This window comes from Cucurbita pepo, chromosome LG04 (genome assembly GCF_002806865.2).
Source record: "Cucurbita pepo subsp. pepo cultivar mu-cu-16 chromosome LG04, ASM280686v2, whole genome shotgun sequence".
In the NCBI taxonomy this organism is placed as follows: domain Eukaryota; kingdom Viridiplantae; phylum Streptophyta; class Magnoliopsida; order Cucurbitales; family Cucurbitaceae; genus Cucurbita; species Cucurbita pepo.
Genome location: NC_036641.1, coordinates 5,630,450 through 5,646,211, shown reverse-complemented (window position 1 = coordinate 5,646,211; position 15,762 = coordinate 5,630,450). Strand labels below are relative to the sequence as shown.

General features: G+C 40.3%; 3 protein-coding genes across 3 annotated transcripts; 2 read left to right on the top strand and 1 right to left on the bottom strand.

Moving 5' to 3' along the window:
• The first annotated feature begins 456 nt into the window (after positions 1–456).
• On the top strand, positions 457–6,226 carry LOC111794116. Its single transcript, XM_023676260.1, has 9 exons — positions 457–709; positions 2,125–2,150; positions 2,229–2,313; positions 2,432–2,641; positions 3,589–3,714; positions 3,791–3,848; positions 3,929–4,002; positions 5,701–5,789; positions 5,877–6,226. Exons 1-9 carry the CDS (start codon positions 605–607, stop codon positions 5,944–5,946), a joined length of 843 nt encoding a protein of 280 aa, XP_023532028.1. The 5' UTR covers positions 457–604; the 3' UTR covers positions 5,947–6,226.
• A 954-nt stretch (positions 6,227–7,180) lies between these two features.
• On the top strand, positions 7,181–10,090 carry LOC111793882 (E3 ubiquitin-protein ligase RNF168-like). Its single transcript, XM_023675948.1, has 6 exons — positions 7,181–7,602; positions 7,739–7,818; positions 8,278–8,438; positions 8,531–8,580; positions 9,231–9,305; positions 9,413–10,090. The coding sequence occupies exons 1-6, from the start codon at positions 7,349–7,351 to the stop codon at positions 9,963–9,965; spliced, it is 1,173 nt and encodes a 390-aa protein (XP_023531716.1). The 5' UTR covers positions 7,181–7,348; the 3' UTR covers positions 9,966–10,090.
• LOC111793881 (probable carboxylesterase 16) lies at positions 10,062–14,926 on the bottom strand. The gene is made up of 2 exons (XM_023675947.1): positions 13,800–14,926; positions 10,062–10,877 (listed from the first exon to the last, which is right to left on the bottom strand). The coding sequence occupies exons 1-2, from the start codon at positions 14,675–14,677 to the stop codon at positions 10,337–10,339; spliced, it is 1,419 nt and encodes a 472-aa protein (XP_023531715.1). The 5' UTR covers positions 14,678–14,926; the 3' UTR covers positions 10,062–10,336.
• Between the last annotated feature and the right edge of the window lie 836 nt (positions 14,927–15,762).

Genomic DNA, 15,762 nt, shown 5'->3' with positions numbered 1-15,762 from the left:
ACGAGGCGGTGTGTCAGTAAGAACACTGGCCCCCAAAGGGGGGTGGCTTTGGGGGCGAACGCTGGGCCCCGAGGGTAGACATGAGGCGGTGTGCCAGTAAGAACACTGGGCCCCAAAGGGGGGGGGGGATTTGGGGACGGACGCTAGACCCCGAGGGTAGCACGAGGCGGTGTGCCAGTAAGAATACTGGGTCCCAAAGGGGGTGGATTTGGGGGCGGATGCTTGGCCCCCACCATTTATGAGAGTGTGAAAAATACATGAGTTGTTTAATTTTAAAAAATACATTTTATACCATATTTTATTTATTGTTTAAAATATATATATATTTTTTTATTATTTAAGTGGAGCTATAAATCTTAATTAAATGTTTTAAAAAATAAATAAATATTGTACGAATTAATATTTTAAAACATTATTTAATAAAAATGGTTTGGTTGGAAAAAATTTACAACATTACTCCCCAAGAGAATGAAAAGAATACAAAACTTGCCCAGATCTTTCTAAAATTAAAAACTGGCCCCCGCTTTTCTTCGGAGTTTTTCTCGAGCTTCCTGTGCAGAGGCTTGCTTTCAATTCCGCTGGTGGAGGTTCCATAACATCGACGATGGGAAGGCGATCCATATGGGTTGCTCTTCTCGTCATCTCTCTTCTTTTTTCGTTGCGTCCACAGAGAGTTTCTTCCACTCTTCCTCTTCAATCATTGAATCAGGTGCTTATTTTTGCCGATGAATTTAACTTCCGTCTGTTATTATTCAAATTTTGCGAGATGGATCTTCATTAATAACTTTTGAAATGTAATTTCACTGTTTGATTTCGTAAATGAACGATGGATGGGAAGATTCTATAGTAGTGACTTTGTTGAAATGATCTAGAGTTTGATTTAGATTCCTCACGACTTGGTCTCTTTGACCGGATGATCTGTTTTAGAATGTTCTCTGCGTTTCTGCATCGAAATCCAATGAAAATTTGTTGATGTGATTTCTGAAAATTCATCTGGGAGTCGAAATATTTGAAGTTTTCTGAAACTTTGTTGTATTTTTCATCGCTACTTATGTCCACTTCCACTGAATTTGTGTGTTAAGAGTGAGGAGGTGAGATCTCACATCGGTTGGAGAAGAGAACGAAACATTCTTTATAAAGGTGTAGACACGTTTTAAAAGTCTGAAAGGGAAAGCCCAAAGAGGACAATATCTGCTAGCGGTGTGAGTTTGGATTGTTACAAATGATACCAGAGTCGATCGATTGTTACAAATAGTATCAGAGCCAGACACCAGGCGATGTGCCAGCGAGGAGGCTGAGTTCCGAAGGGGGTGAGGCGGTGTGTCAGCAAGGACGCTGGGCCCTAAAGGGAGTGGATTGAGGGGTCCCACATCGATTGGAGAAGGGAANTATGCTTTTGTGAGATCCCATATTGGTTGGAGAGGGAAACGAAGCATTCCTTATAAGGGTGNGGGCCCTAAAGGGAGTGGATCGAGGGGTCCCACATCGATTGGAGAAGGGAACGAGTGTCGGCAAGGACGCTGGCCCCGAAAGGGGTGGATTGTGAGATCCCACATCGGTTGGGGNGAGGGGAAGCCCGAAAGCCCCAAAAGGAAAAGTTCAAAGAGGACAATATCTACTGGTGGTGGGCTTGGGCTGTTACAAATGGTATCAGAGCCAGACACGGGGCAGTGTGCCAGCGAGGACNAGTTGTTATAAATGGTATCAAAGCCAGACATCGGACGATATGCCAACGAGGAGGCTGAACCCCGAAGGGAGTGGACACGAGGTGGTGTGCTAGCAAAGACGTTAGGCCCTAAATGGGGTGGATTGGGGGGTCCCACATCGATTGAAGAAGGGAACAAGTGCCAGTGAGGACGTTGGACCCCGAAAGGGGTGGATTGTGAGATCCCACATCAGTTGGAGAGGAAACGAAACATTATTTATAAGCATGTGGAAACCTGTCCCTAGTAGACGCGTTTTAAAAACCTTGAGAGGAAGCCCGAAAGGAAAAGCCCAAAGAAGAAAATATCTTTTATGAGTTCATGTTTTCCATTTTCTTACTTGTTATGGTTAAATACAATTTATTACTGGAGGAACTTCAATTCTATGAATGACCCTCTTCTTTGCTGTCATTTTCCATAGGGTTCTAAAGATTCTGCCACTGAGAGGTAATATTTGGTTTCTTTACCGTCACCTATGTTCCTATATAATGGTAATAAATTTTGAGCTTTGGAGTTGATGTCCAGTGCTCCAAAGCAGGATTGGAACGATGCTCGTGAGGTACACTGCTCGAGAGAAAGGAGTAGGGCGGCGTGGAAAATAATTGAGGAGGTATCCATTCAACATTTGATTCTTATGGTTATGGCTTTTACCTCGACGCATCGATACGACCATTTGTATGATATGAAACTTAATCGAACTAAATCAGAACATTTTTACCTCGACGCAGTATCTAATGCCCTTTGTGGATAAAAAGAAACACAAGATTTCTACTGAGTGTAGGCTTCACCCGGATAATGATATGTTCAGAGATCAAGAACAGCACAAAACGCATCTAGATTTTAATGACTGGAAGTGTGGATATTGTAGAAAAAGATTCTATGAAGAGAAGTATCTTGATCAGCATTTTGACAATAGACACTATGATTTGCTGAATGTGGTAAGTTTCCGTTGATGATTCAATTCCCAATTGATTCTTAGTTAGTCATATAAGATCATTCTAGAACGTCTCTAAGAATCGTGGGCTTTCGTTAGTTCGTAGTGGATTATATATGTCTATACTTTTTTGAGTTCCTGTTGTGAGGTGGGAGGAACCGAACATTTAATCCTTTGATCAAAGGTATATGTCTTAATTAGTTGAGATAATGCTCAGGCTGACGTTCACAGTGGATTATATTGCAATAGTCAAGTAGATATAACACGAAACTTTAGGTACATTATAATATGTTTATGCTTCTTTCTAGTTATCCGATCATGCCTATTCGAGTAGACAGGGTATTCATATGGACTTCAGTCAAAAAGATCTTAAACTGACCCAAGTACTTGTATTTTGTGTCTTTAGTAACCGATCTGTGTCTTAATAATAGTTTGCACTATGCTTTTGTGAGATCCCATATTGGTTGGAGAGGGAAACGAAGCATTCCTTATAAGGGTGTGGAAACCTCTCTCTAGTAGATGCGTTTTAAAACCTTGAGGGGAAGCCCGAAAGCCCCAAAAGGAAAAGTTCAAAGAGGACAATATCTACTGGTGGTGGGCTTGGGCTGTTACAAATGGTATCAGAGCCAGACACGGGGCAGTGTGCCAGCGAGGACACTAGGCTCCAAGGGGTGGATTGTGAGATCCTACATTGGTTGGAGAGAAAACGAAACATTTCTTATAAGGGTGTAAAAACCTCTTTCTAGTAGACGCGTTTTAAAATCTTGAGAGAAAACCCAAAAGAGAGCCTAAAGAGGACAATATCTTCTAGCGGTGGGCTTGAGCTTAGGCTGTTACACCTTTATTCTACTTATACATCACGAGCATAACCCCTAGATGTTAGAAAAAGCTTTGTTTGCTTCAGTTTTAGCTGATATGGCACTCGAATCATCTTGCTCGTGTTTAATCCAGAGTCGAAACAAGTGCATGGCAGATCTTTGTGGTGCATTGCACTGTGATCATGTGATGGATTCAGTATCACAGAAGAAAAGTAAATGCAATCCTGCTGCTGCTGCAAGAAACAAACACATGTGTGAGGTAACCTCAAAAGATTTCCCGTAGATTTCTTCTTTATATACTCACAATTCACCACACAATTGTTAACTCATTGCAGGCTCTTGCTGATAGTTGTTTTCCCATCAACGAGGGTGCCTCAGCGAGCCATCTTCACGGTAGCTTCAGAACTCTCCCCTACAACTTTCATTACTATCATCTATCTAATGAAACTCTTTTGGTGTAATCCAAATGGTAGAATTCTTCTTGCGCCAGTTCTGTGATGCACACACTTGTAGCGGAAAGCCAAAGCCGTTCTCGAGAGGTCGACAGGTATGTAGTTTCGTTGTATGTATATATATGGCTCCTTTTTTATCAATTTCTCATGGTATATGATGTCTGCTGAGTGTCACAATCGCACTCTTGCATGCGGGATAGCGATTGTGCGGCACTTGTTCTAACCAAGCGAACAAGTCAACCGTGGGAAATTCGGACGTCGCGGACAACGTCGGCGTATGTTTAGACCTCGAGTCATGTTGAGAGAAAAGGTTTAGAAAACGTGCGCGAGGAAATACATTTGAAAACGGTTTGAAGAATCGAAGAAAACAACGTTATATGACTATAAGCAAATTAAGAAATATCACGGCTTAAATAGCATATAACTCAGGGTAAGAAGAAATGACAACTAGTCATATCCCCCTATAGTACATTTTGGGGTAGTTTAGCCCTGACGAGTGTAGATATGGTTTTGGTGAACGGTCATACACCCCCGTATTGACCCAACGTGAAATGGTAAAGGCCTATCTAGGATAAAAACATGTAAAGGGGTTTTGGAACGTGCATGCAACCAGGGACGACATGTCTTGGACAAGCAAGATCAGGATATCTGTCATGCGGCCATGGACAACATACCTTGGACAAGCATGACTGTGACACTGAATAATATTCAAGTTATGACATTGGTTTCTCTGATTTTGATCGACTCGGGAAAATATCAACCTGCCTTGTTGTGTTGTCAATGAACTTTAACATAAAGTAAGAATTGTTCAGTCGAATCATCTTAAGTTTGTGTTTCGTTACTGCATCAAATTCACTCGTTTATCCAATAATCATCTAAAGTTCATCTGTCTCTTCCTGTTCCAACAGCTAGCAAGAAAACAGTTCTAACCCGTTTTCTTTTTTTTTTTAAAAAAAAAAAAACCTAACTTTTGTCGAGAAAGATGAAAGAGTCTATGTGAGATCCCACATCGGTTGGAGAGGAGAATGAAGCATTCCTTTTAAGAGTGTGGAAATCTCAACCTAGCAGACGCGTTTTAAAACCGTGAGGCTAACCGCGATATATAATAGGCCAAAGTGGACAATATCTGTTAGTGGTGGCCTTGGGCTATAACAATTGGTATTAGAGCCTGACATCGGGCGGTGTGTCAGCGAGGATGTTGGCCCCCAAAGGGAGTGGATTGTGAGATCTCACATCGGTTGGAGAGGAGAACAAAACATTCCTTATAAGGGTGTGGAAACTTCTCCCTAGCAGACACGTTTTAAAATCGTGAGGCCGACGGCGATATGTGACGAGCCAAAGTGGACAATATCGAGTATCAGAGTTAGACACCGGGAGGTGTGTCAGCGAGGACGCTGCCTCCCAAGGGGGTGGATTGTAAGATCTTGCATGGGTTGGAGAGGAAAACAAAACATTCCTTACGAGGGTGTGGAAACCTCTCAACACATTTAAAACTGTGAGACTGACGGCCATATATAACATACTAAAGCGGACAATGTATGCTAGTGATGAGCTTGGGCTGTTACAATCTACAAGAACATACAAAAAAAATAAACCCACAAAAAGAGTCCTCAACTACAAGAAATGACCTCGTCACCCGTCCACCCATATGTTACAAATATCGCTTCTACATGAATCAAATATCGAGTGGATGAACATGTCATTGTAGACTGTATTCTTTTCTTGCACTTGTACTACTGAAAACCTCTGATGAAATTTCTTTTTGTCGAATGCATTCTTCGGTATTCGTGCAGGTTAGGACGAGTTGGTCCTACGTCGTTATTTCAGTTTTGACCATACTTATTGTGCTGTTTTTCTATGTCTTCGTTTACTTATATAAGAGGTATCTCTCCTTAGACCGGCCTACCTTCCATTTGTATCAGTCGATGAAAGGTTCAACTTTGACTTGACAATCGTGTTCATTTTGCAGAGGAATGCGAACGAGACCACAGGTGCTGAAGCGCCTCTCGGAAAGTGGAAGAAAGAAAAAACCTTCGTAGAATAGAAAGAAACTCTTGCCCTTTCATTAACAATATGCAGATTTATTTACGTAACGGGCCGTAACGGGCCAAACCGGACAACATCTTCTCGATCACTTTTTAGGTAGAGAGGGCAAAGCTGGTTCGTTTTAACGAGTTTGTTTTCCCTCATCATTTGTAATTATAGAACTCTCAATACAAATCCATCATCTCGAGAGCAATAAGATTTTTGTATCATAACATTTCTTTGGGAAATATAACCATTTCATGAACGTTAACTTGGGCGGTTCAATCCGTGGAAGTTAGATGGTAAGTTTTAACTCTTAAACTTTCGGGAAGGCTGTGTTTACTTGGTCTCTTAACTTAAGAGCGTCTCAACGCATTTAAGGGAGGGACAACCAACTAGTTCCGAGTTCGAGTGACACTTCTCCCTTAACCATAACTCATCTGCTGACTCTTCAACATCAGTCGGTTCAGACTTCCACTTAGTTTCACCAAGCTTCATCTTGGTCATGGATAGATCACCCAGGTTCGAGTCTATAAGCAGTGATAATTGCCCCATGGAAACTCGTTTTCACTATGGCTTCGGTGCTTAACCAAGCCACTGTCTATGAGTGGTTGGCTCATTCTTCAACAGGCACGCGGGCGGTCAGTGTCTAATAGATTTCTAAACTTTCAATTTTGTCATTCTGTCATTTAATCCCTAAAAAATTTAAAACTGTCTAACAAATCTATGACGTATGCATAACTTTATGACCTTACTAGTTTCACCTTTCATAGATTTTGGAAAATGTTATTTTGGTTTGAGAAGTGATGTTACCTTACCTGTAGTAGATGTTTTTTTATTTTTGGGCATAAGTTCCCTAAATCATTCTCGATCTGGACGTAACGGTTGTCCAACTGAATAAAGTTGCAATGCAGAAAGAAACTCAACTCGATAAATCCTAATATGCTTCGTATTGATAGACACGATAAACTATGATCTTACCCGATCATTATTAAAATTTAATATAATAGGTACACGTCAATTTATCTACTATAGCAACTTTACACTTCATTTTAACATAATTTTAAATTTTTAAAAAATTTAAAGATATTTTTTTAATTTTTCAGAAATATTATTAGAACTTTTCAAAATTAAAAAGTTTTTGTTTTACACAAAATACAAAATTATACAATATTTTTTATTAATTTAATTAATTAATAATTATCATTTAAAACGTAATAATTAATCATCCCGGAAATATAGCCGTTGCAAAAGAAAATACCGACCCGAACCGCATTCAAATACGAACAAAATCCGACCGTTGGGAAGTTCATCGTTTTGAACTAATCCATTTCTTCGGTGTTGAACCAAAGAGAAAAAAAACACTGTTCACCCTCTCGTTGATGATCTCCTTCACCGATTCGTATCCGATCTGAAATGGTGCAAGAGGGATCGACAACAAGCGCTTCAGAGCCAGAACGAGAAACGATTGGATCGAAACCGCTCGAAATCGGAAATGATGGGGAGAGTTATTTTAGCCCTAGATTCAAATCGGCGGCCGCCATGGCCGGCTGGGATGAAGAAGCGCTTCTAATCGCGAGCCTGGTCGTCGAAGACACGCCGGACAGAGAGTTCCGGCAGAAGAAACGATTAGTTCTCCAGTGCAAGAGTCCTCTGTCTGGTTCGAGAAGGTAGACTATATATTTATCGATTCTGATTCTTCTCTCGGTTCCTCCATATCTATGCGCAGATTCTAGGGTTTCTATTCGGATTGATTGGAGTTGTTTTGTCTGAAATTTGAGTTCATTTCTTGTGTGCTTTTTGTAGGAAACGAAGGGATTCGGCAAACTTAATCTCGATTCCGGCGGCTGTTCTTGACCTCGAGGAAGAAGAATCGACTGTGAAAGGTAGATTTCCATTTCCATTGCTTGGAGGATTTGGATTTCCATTTGTCCCTAATTTCTAGAAAATTCTTGGAGGATTAGGTTACCAAATTTCTAATTGAGACTGAGATCATGAGAACTCGGTGTTTATGATCCATTTAAATTTGTATCCGTCTCGGTTTCCTAATAAACTTTGATCTGCACTTGATTTATAAGGGTGTGGAAACCTTCCCCTACCAGACGGCTTTTAAAGCCTTGAGGGGAAGCCCAAAGAGGACAATATCCGCTAGCGGTTGATCTGGGTCGTTACAGCAAATTTTATTGTACTTCTAATGTCATTACATGCCATATTCTTCAATTCGAAGTTTCGAAAATTGGGTCATAACAGTTCGATTAGTGTTTTGTTGTTGAAAATTAAGCTTAAAACCACCATTTTCGAGCTTCTTTCATTCAAGTAATTGTTGTAGCAAATGATATGAACAGATGATGCTCCAAAACAAGAACAAGAAACAGCAGAGGCTGACCCAAAGAAAAGTGATTCATTGGATGAACAGAAAGCTGGTGCTTCTTCTTCTTCTTCTTCTTCTTCAACATGTTCAACACTTCCATGCATGGATAAGCTCAGAGAAGAGCTTTCTTGTGCTGTAAGGATACTCTCTCTCACAACTTTCAACCTTATAGCTTTTTTGGATACTCATCTTATTCCTAATTGCTTTGTTTTCAATCTTCTTCATAGATTTGCTTGGAAATTTGCTTTGAACCTAGTACTACACCTTGTGGCCATAGGTAAGTCCCTCTAGACTGACTCAGTGTTCTTACACTTGAATTTTATTTTTGGTTCTTTCGAGTTTGATTGAACCCTAAATGTTGAGATGCTCTGTTCTGAATACAAAATTGTATATGAAAGTTGTTTGAGTTGTTTTTTCTTGATTTTTCTTTAATCATTATGTTATATCAAAAATTAAAGTAATTTTTTAGGTTAAATTATGAATTGACAATTCCTCTCAACTTTTAATGCTAAATCCATAAATTTTAAAAAGTTCTCTAACGAGTCCCCGATATTTTAAATTTGTGTTTATTGATCACTAAAAGTTGAAAAGTAGCTAATATGTCATTGACCTTTATGACCTTATTAAGTTTTGAGGACGTGTAAAAGTCATAAAATTGAAAGTTTAAGATGGTAAGATCCCATTGGGAGAACGAAACATCCCATATAAGGGTGGTGTAGAGCCCTCTCTCTAATAGACGCATTTTAAAATCTTGAGGGGAAACACACGGTAATGGACAATATCCGCTAGTGGTGAGCTTGGACCCTTACAAAGATAAACACATGGTAACGGTGTAAACATACACCTGCATGCTGAACTATTGTTGTTAGTTCTCAAGTTGTTACTGTACCATTCTAAGTTGTATTCTTTTCTGCTTGTATATGGTAGTTTCTGCAAGAAATGTCTAAGATCTGCAGCTGACAAATGTGGAAAAAAGTGCCCTAAATGCAGGCAGCTAATAAGGTTGAATTTGCTACTCCAAAGTTCCATAAAACCAAATCATTTGGATCATTTCATTTTCAGACATTAATGCTTACATGTCTCTTGTGTTGTTGATCCTAAATTTGCAGCAATGGGAGATCTTGCACTGTAAATACAGTTCTTTGGAACACCATACAACTTCTTTTTCCTCAGGAGGTTGAAGCAAGAAAGGAAGCAAAAGGAGGGTGTAGTAGCCATGACAAGAAGATTCAAGACACAGAAAAGGCCATCTATAATAGTAGTTTGCAGAACCATAACACACGAGCAACCCGAACATCGAGTAGACATGGTAGTAGTATCTCAAGAAGAAGGGAAATAACGGGTCGAGACGAGGATGACGAATCGAATGGTAGAATGATGCAGCAAGCTCCATTTTCAAATGCTGTAAGCAGCAGAGTTCAGTCCAGAATGCACCATCGAAGTGTTCGGCCGGTGAGGACGACGACTCGAGATGCAGATGTGAGTAGGAGGAGAGGCACGCCAGACCAAGATCAGGAGGCTGCTTTGGCATTGAGATTACGGAGGGAAGAGTTTATGGAGGCTTTCAGAGATAATAATCAAGTGCAAACCAGAAGCAGCTCAGTCTCCTTGGCTAGAGCTAATCTTAGAGCATTGGCTGCTAGGGTTGCCATTAACCGCTAGGGCTGCCATTAACCTTCCATTAATGGTGTGCCCAGGAACTTCTCTATTTGTAATGCCAGATTGTTCTTGAATATTAGAAAATTGTACACAATTTGTGGGGGTAAATTAGGAAGAACGATGTTCAATCTCGGTGCTCGCTTTCGAAAGAGAATCGGAAACGTTTTACATGTTTTACATTACAAGACCAATGATATATGTATCCATCCTCCTAATCTCAGGGTTCTCTCTATCTTACAAAAGATCAAAATGGAAGGAGGAACAAAACTTGATTTAACAGCTTATGAAAAAATGTTACACTCCCTCATTCTAAGTACACGACATGATCTCTAACCGTGACATTACCTCGACTCGGTTTATGTCTTGGTTTCTCATCAATAAGAGAACTCGTGGCCTCGTAGTGAAATATATTTTTTGACCCAGATGGCGATGTCCTCTGCACAAGCTTGGGCTTGAGGTGTCTTGAGAAGGATGTCGAGGGTAGCAAATTCATGTACTGCATCCTTATAGTCAAGAACAGGTGCATCGACATTTACTTTTCGAAGTTCTTCGGAGTATGCTATGGCTCGATCTCTCATCCAGTCGAGTTCAGCCACCACTGTCAGTGTCGGTGGCATAAGCTTTAAAGGTGGGCCTTCTCTACCAGAAGCAAGGGGATTTGCAGCTGGATGATCAAGACTAAACTCTTCCTCAGGTAGGAAAAGCTTCCAAGCAAGAAGGCACATAGCTTTATCGTAAAAGTACGAATTCGCAAACTTCAATTCCGAATGCGTAGGGACACTCCCGACAAAGAACGGATACAGGAGAATCTGTGCAACAACCTTGACAGGGTCCAAGAGCTTACCAGCCTCGACGGCCTTTCTAGCCACATAATCTGCAATATTTGCTCCACAGCTAACCCCAAGAAGAACACATCTGCTCAAAAGAAAAAGAAAAAACAAGGTCAAGTTACTACCCTGAGGATCTTTCTTGCTTCTATGAAAGGGAATGAAAGAAAGCCCACTACAAAAGGGACCTATACAAAAGACAACAGTCAATTATTTTTCAAAAAAAAGAAAAAGGAAACCAATTGTAGAAAATAATAGATAAAAGGGTTTTTCTTTGGGATATCGACGACATCCAAAACCTATCTCGGTAGGCCATACCTCCTTAAATATTCACTTCTTTTTATCTTGAACGTTTTCGGAAGGCAACAGAAAACAAATTTTAAAATCTAAAAACAAGAGGAGATTCTTTCTTGCCACATGAATCTCAATTCTCAGAGAAGCATCCGTTCAGCCAAGATACTGGGGCAAAAAGGATTCTCTGCAATGCTTTCAACGAATATTCAGAGGAAAAGGTTGCAAAACTCTATTACAACTGCTTAACCATCCTACCAGTAACAGTTCAGAACAAAGAACTGACTCTTTGAATACGTCGTTCAATACCGCCCCTAACTAAATCTAATACAATATGATTGGATTAGGAAGACCAACGATTGAAAGATTATGCAGATTAAATATAAATTTGGTTTATCATACGAGCCTAAGGCATTGTGAACCTGACTGCTTCAATGCTTTAAATTTTTACATCTAGAAAGCTAGCAATGAACCAGAAGCGGTAATGATGGACTTTTCCTCTCAAGAGGTTGGATGGAAGTGTTCAATAATGTGAGGCAATTCTTAGGTCCTAGGATTGTCTGGAACCATTGGCCTCTTTGCTGCGACTCGGATTTGGTAAAATGCGATCCAACTCTTTCAGGGTAAGAGCATATGGTTGTCCCATCCATCTTTTAAAACCTCATTCTCTCGGTGGTGGCAATCTAAGGTTCAAGGAAGAGGGGAGGGGTTTCGCTTTTTGCGAAAACTCAACTCAATCAAAGAGAAGTTTAAGTCTTGGAATAGGGAGGTTTTGGGGGACGTTAGGGTCAAGAATAAGGATATTTTGGGGAAACTTGAAGCTTTTCACATGCCGGAAGAGACAGAGGAGAGATTACTTGAGGCTGTGAAGGAGGAGCGGCTAAATTTGAAAGTTGGGTTTGCAGAAATCACCAGAAAAGAGTGTGCAAGTGGGGATTCAAAAAGCAGAAGTTAAATGGGCAAGTGAGGATGATTGTAACAAGGTTTATTTCTATAAAGTTGTTGGCGGTAGAAAAAATAAGAACTTCATCAAACCATTGAGAAGGAGATTGAAGCTCTATTAATCTAGGACTGATTGAGGACGACATTCTTCATTTACTTCTCTTTTTATGGGTCATTAGTTGATCCTCACTCCTTTTTAGAGAGGGTGGATCGATGTCCTATCTCCCAAGGATAGAGATCCGTTTGAGGCACCCTTCTCCTTGGAGGGAGGTCAAAAGGATGTCGGTCAGATAGAGACACAACCCCAGGTTTGGATGAGTTTTCTTCAACTTTCTTCCGAGACAATTAGGAGGTTATTAAGAAGGATGTTTGGAAAGTCGTCAGTCAATTCTACAAGAGATGAATTCTCAATAATGTGCTCAACAATACCTTTGTTTTGCTTAAACCCTAAGAAGGATAAGGCATCAAAGGTAAAGGACTTTAGACCCATTGATCTTATTACTAGTGTATAAGGTTATCTCCAAAATCCTTGCCGGGTTAAAAAGGTTCTCCCCTCAACGATCTTTGCTGCTCAAGGGGCATTTCTTGCTAGCAGGCAGATCTTAGGCCAAGATCTAACTGCAAATGAGACCATTGAGGATTATAGAGCTTGAAAAAAAAAAACGGGATCATCTTCAAGATTGACTTTCGGAGAGCTTCCGATCATGTGGATTGGACTTTTCTACATAAGGTGATGGAGAAGAAGGGACATGGGCCGAAATAGTGATTTTGGATGGAGGTTTGTTCAAGGAATGTGCACTATTCTATCTTGCTCTATGGTAAGCAGGGAAGAATTCATGTCTCTAGAAGTCTTAGAGAAGGTGATCCTCTGGTCTATTCTAGACGGTTTTCAAATTGTTCACCTATTCCACCTTCAGTTCGAAGACGTACTACCTTCTTTTGCTTTGGCAAAGAAGGAGTTCCTTATCATTTTGAATCGTATGTTAGCCTTTTCTGATATGATCTCAAGATTTAGGATTAAACGAGGTAAATGGCAAATTTTATGCATTAATGGCGACTCCTTCAAGCTCGAGAGGTGGGCTAACTGTAACGACCCAAGCCCCCACCACTAGTAGATTTTTGCATTAATGGAAAATTTTTTCCCTTTCGGGCTTCCCCTCAAGGCTTTAAAACACATCTGCTAGGGAGAGGCTTCCACCCTTATAAAGAGTGTTCCGTTCTCCTCCCAATCCACTTCCCTTTAGGGCCCAGTGACCTTGCTGGCACTCATTCCTTTCTCCAATCGACGTGGGACCCTCACCAAATCCACCCCCTTCTGGGCCAGCGTCCTTACTGGCACACCACCTCATGTCTACCCCCTTCGGGGAACAGCCTCCTCGCTGGCACATCATCTAGTGTCTAGCTCTAATACCATTTGTAACGACCCAACCCCATTGCTAGCAAATATTGTCCTCTTTGGGGAAGCCCGAAAGGGAAAGCCCAAAGAGGACAATATGTGCTGGCGGTGGGCTTGAGCCGTTACACTAACTTTGTGGGTTGTGAAGTTTAGGTCTTCCCTTCATCCTATTTGGGTCTTTTCCTTAGCCATGCTCCTAAAGGTAATTCCTTGCAATGGAGGGTGTGGATGAAGGGAAGGGTTCAACCATACCAAATACTAACCAGGTTCATTAACACACAAAGAACAAAGGAAATCAAAGCAATATCATCAACACAACATTAAGCCATATGATTAGCAAGAAAATGTACTAAGAAGAATTCTGATATCAAAAATGAAAACCTTGTTGGGTCTCCATGGGCTGCAAGCCAAGGCTCTACCATTGACGCCCCGAACGCGTCGACGATATGCCCATGAGAATCCGATTTCTTAAACTCATTGTCATTGTCTATGGCATTTCCCAAAGACTTGCTACACTCGGCCAAATTGGCCTGCTTCCCCAGCCAATTCAACACCGTCAACCCATCTTCAAACGCAGCTGGAAACCGGCTCTCTGGTGCAAGCCGATACCCAACAGAGACAACAATAACATCGCACAATTTCGCAATCCTCCGGCAAAAGAAATCGTTCGCCGCCGAACCATTGCTCCCACTAACCCACCCCCCGCCGTGAAATTGCAACATCACAGGCAACCTCCGGCTATTCTCCGTCGCTGGCGCATACCCTCTATAAACGCCACCGGTAGCAGCGCCGGAAATCAAATTCAACCCGTCCATTTCATTACTGTAACCCCCATACCTACTCGTCCGCGGTTCTTCCGTGGAATTTCCCGAAGGACCATAGCTATTACGGCGCGTATTATATGGCTGTAAGTTATTCAGATTCTGATTAACAAGATCAGGCTGAGCATCTTGGTTAGGGCGTTTAGGTTTTGCCCTGGACGATTTGGAAGAGGGATTCGAATCGGATTCAAGCGGAGTAAGAGCAGATTCAGGAAGGAAGATCCGAATACTAAGAGATGTGAAAGGATCGATATGGATATCCTTGGTAGCAACACCGTCGGTGAACAGAGGATTAGCGGAAGCGACGGTTTCTTCGGGACGAGATGTGACTCCAAAAGCGGTGGATTCGTCGAGCGGATCTTGGATCAGATTCTGTAAACGATGCTTCAAGAGAAACTTGAAGAACACGCTGTAGAGCTTCACAGCCACGCCTGGCATTTCTCTCGGTCTCTCTCTCTCTCTCTCTCTCTATGAATCTCTCCCGTTTGCAGAATCAGACGAGAAATCGCGGAGCCAAATCGGAAGAACACGACGGAGATAGAATCATGAGTGAAAATGGAATTAGGTTTGGTACATACATGCAAAGGGAAATTTCTCTCGAGATCTCTCTGTAACGCTTCAATGGCGTTAGGGGTTCGAGAGAGGAAGAGAGGAGGAGAAGAAGAAGAAGAAGAAGAAGGGAGCTCTTCCAACCGACTTCATTTCATTTGATTTTCCCTCAAAAAAAAAAAAAAAAAAAAAAAAAAAAAAAAAAAAAAAAAAAAAAAAAAAAAAAAAAAAAAAAAAAAANAAATTTAAAAATTATTTATTTTATATAAAAATTAAATTTTAAAGCTCTTTCAATTTTAAATTTAAATACTAAATTTATAATTTAAATATATGTAATTAAAATGTACATTTTTTAAATATAATTTAAAACTCTTAATAAATGTGAAATATTGTAATTTAAAGATAAAAATAAATAAAAATTACGCTAAACTATGCTTAATAAATCTATTTAGAGTTAAAAGTTTTAATAAATAAATAAAGATGAAAAATAATTTTATTTTTGTTTTTTATTTTATTCTATTCTATTTTTAAAATCACTGTCGGGGATCTATTTCTGTGCCAGATTGGAATGAGACCGCCAAAAAAAAGCAGCAATCGTGTGTTTCGCATGTTCCGTGTAATCGTGTAACCGACACCTTGGGAGTCGTATAATCTGACACGTCATATATAACAGACCGTGCAAATGTACGAGCGGGTACAGGCGAAATTTTTTATTGCTTCTTGAAACGACGTCGGTTCATTCGGTATTGACTGGCCTTTTAAATTTAAATTCACTTTTTTTTTTTCTTTTTGAAGTTAAATAATTTAAAATTAAAATGGTATGACTTAGTTTTCAAATTAAATGAAAAAGACGTTTTATGTTTTTAAAAAAGTGCTACTATTTAACTTCGTATTAATTTAATAAATAAATAAATAAAGCTTCCCATAGGACTATGATGATTCAAATTCTCATCTTTTCATAAATGGCTCCTTAT

Excerpts from the sequence above, each read along its gene's own strand:
- LOC111793881 (XM_023675947.1), bottom strand. The coding sequence starts at position 14,677 with ATGCCAGGCGTGGCTGTGAAGCTCTACAGCGTGTTCTTCAAGTTTCTC. Across the intron at positions 10,878-13,799 it reads GCCCATGGAGACCCAACAAG|ATGTGTTCTTCTTGGGGTTA; the intron begins GTTTTCATTTTT and ends TCTTTTGAGCAG.
- LOC111794116 (XM_023676260.1), top strand. The coding sequence starts at position 605 with ATGGGAAGGCGATCCATATGGGTTGCTCTTCTCGTCATCTCTCTTCTT. Across the intron at positions 2,151-2,228 it reads AAAGATTCTGCCACTGAGAG|TGCTCCAAAGCAGGATTGGA; the intron begins GTAATATTTGGT and ends GTTGATGTCCAG. Across the intron at positions 3,849-3,928 it reads CTCAGCGAGCCATCTTCACG|AATTCTTCTTGCGCCAGTTC; the intron begins GTAGCTTCAGAA and ends TCCAAATGGTAG.
- LOC111793882 (XM_023675948.1), top strand. The coding sequence starts at position 7,349 with ATGGTGCAAGAGGGATCGACAACAAGCGCTTCAGAGCCAGAACGAGAA. Across the intron at positions 7,819-8,277 it reads AGAAGAATCGACTGTGAAAG|ATGATGCTCCAAAACAAGAA; the intron begins GTAGATTTCCAT and ends TGATATGAACAG. Across the intron at positions 8,439-8,530 it reads GAGAAGAGCTTTCTTGTGCT|ATTTGCTTGGAAATTTGCTT; the intron begins GTAAGGATACTC and ends TCTTCTTCATAG.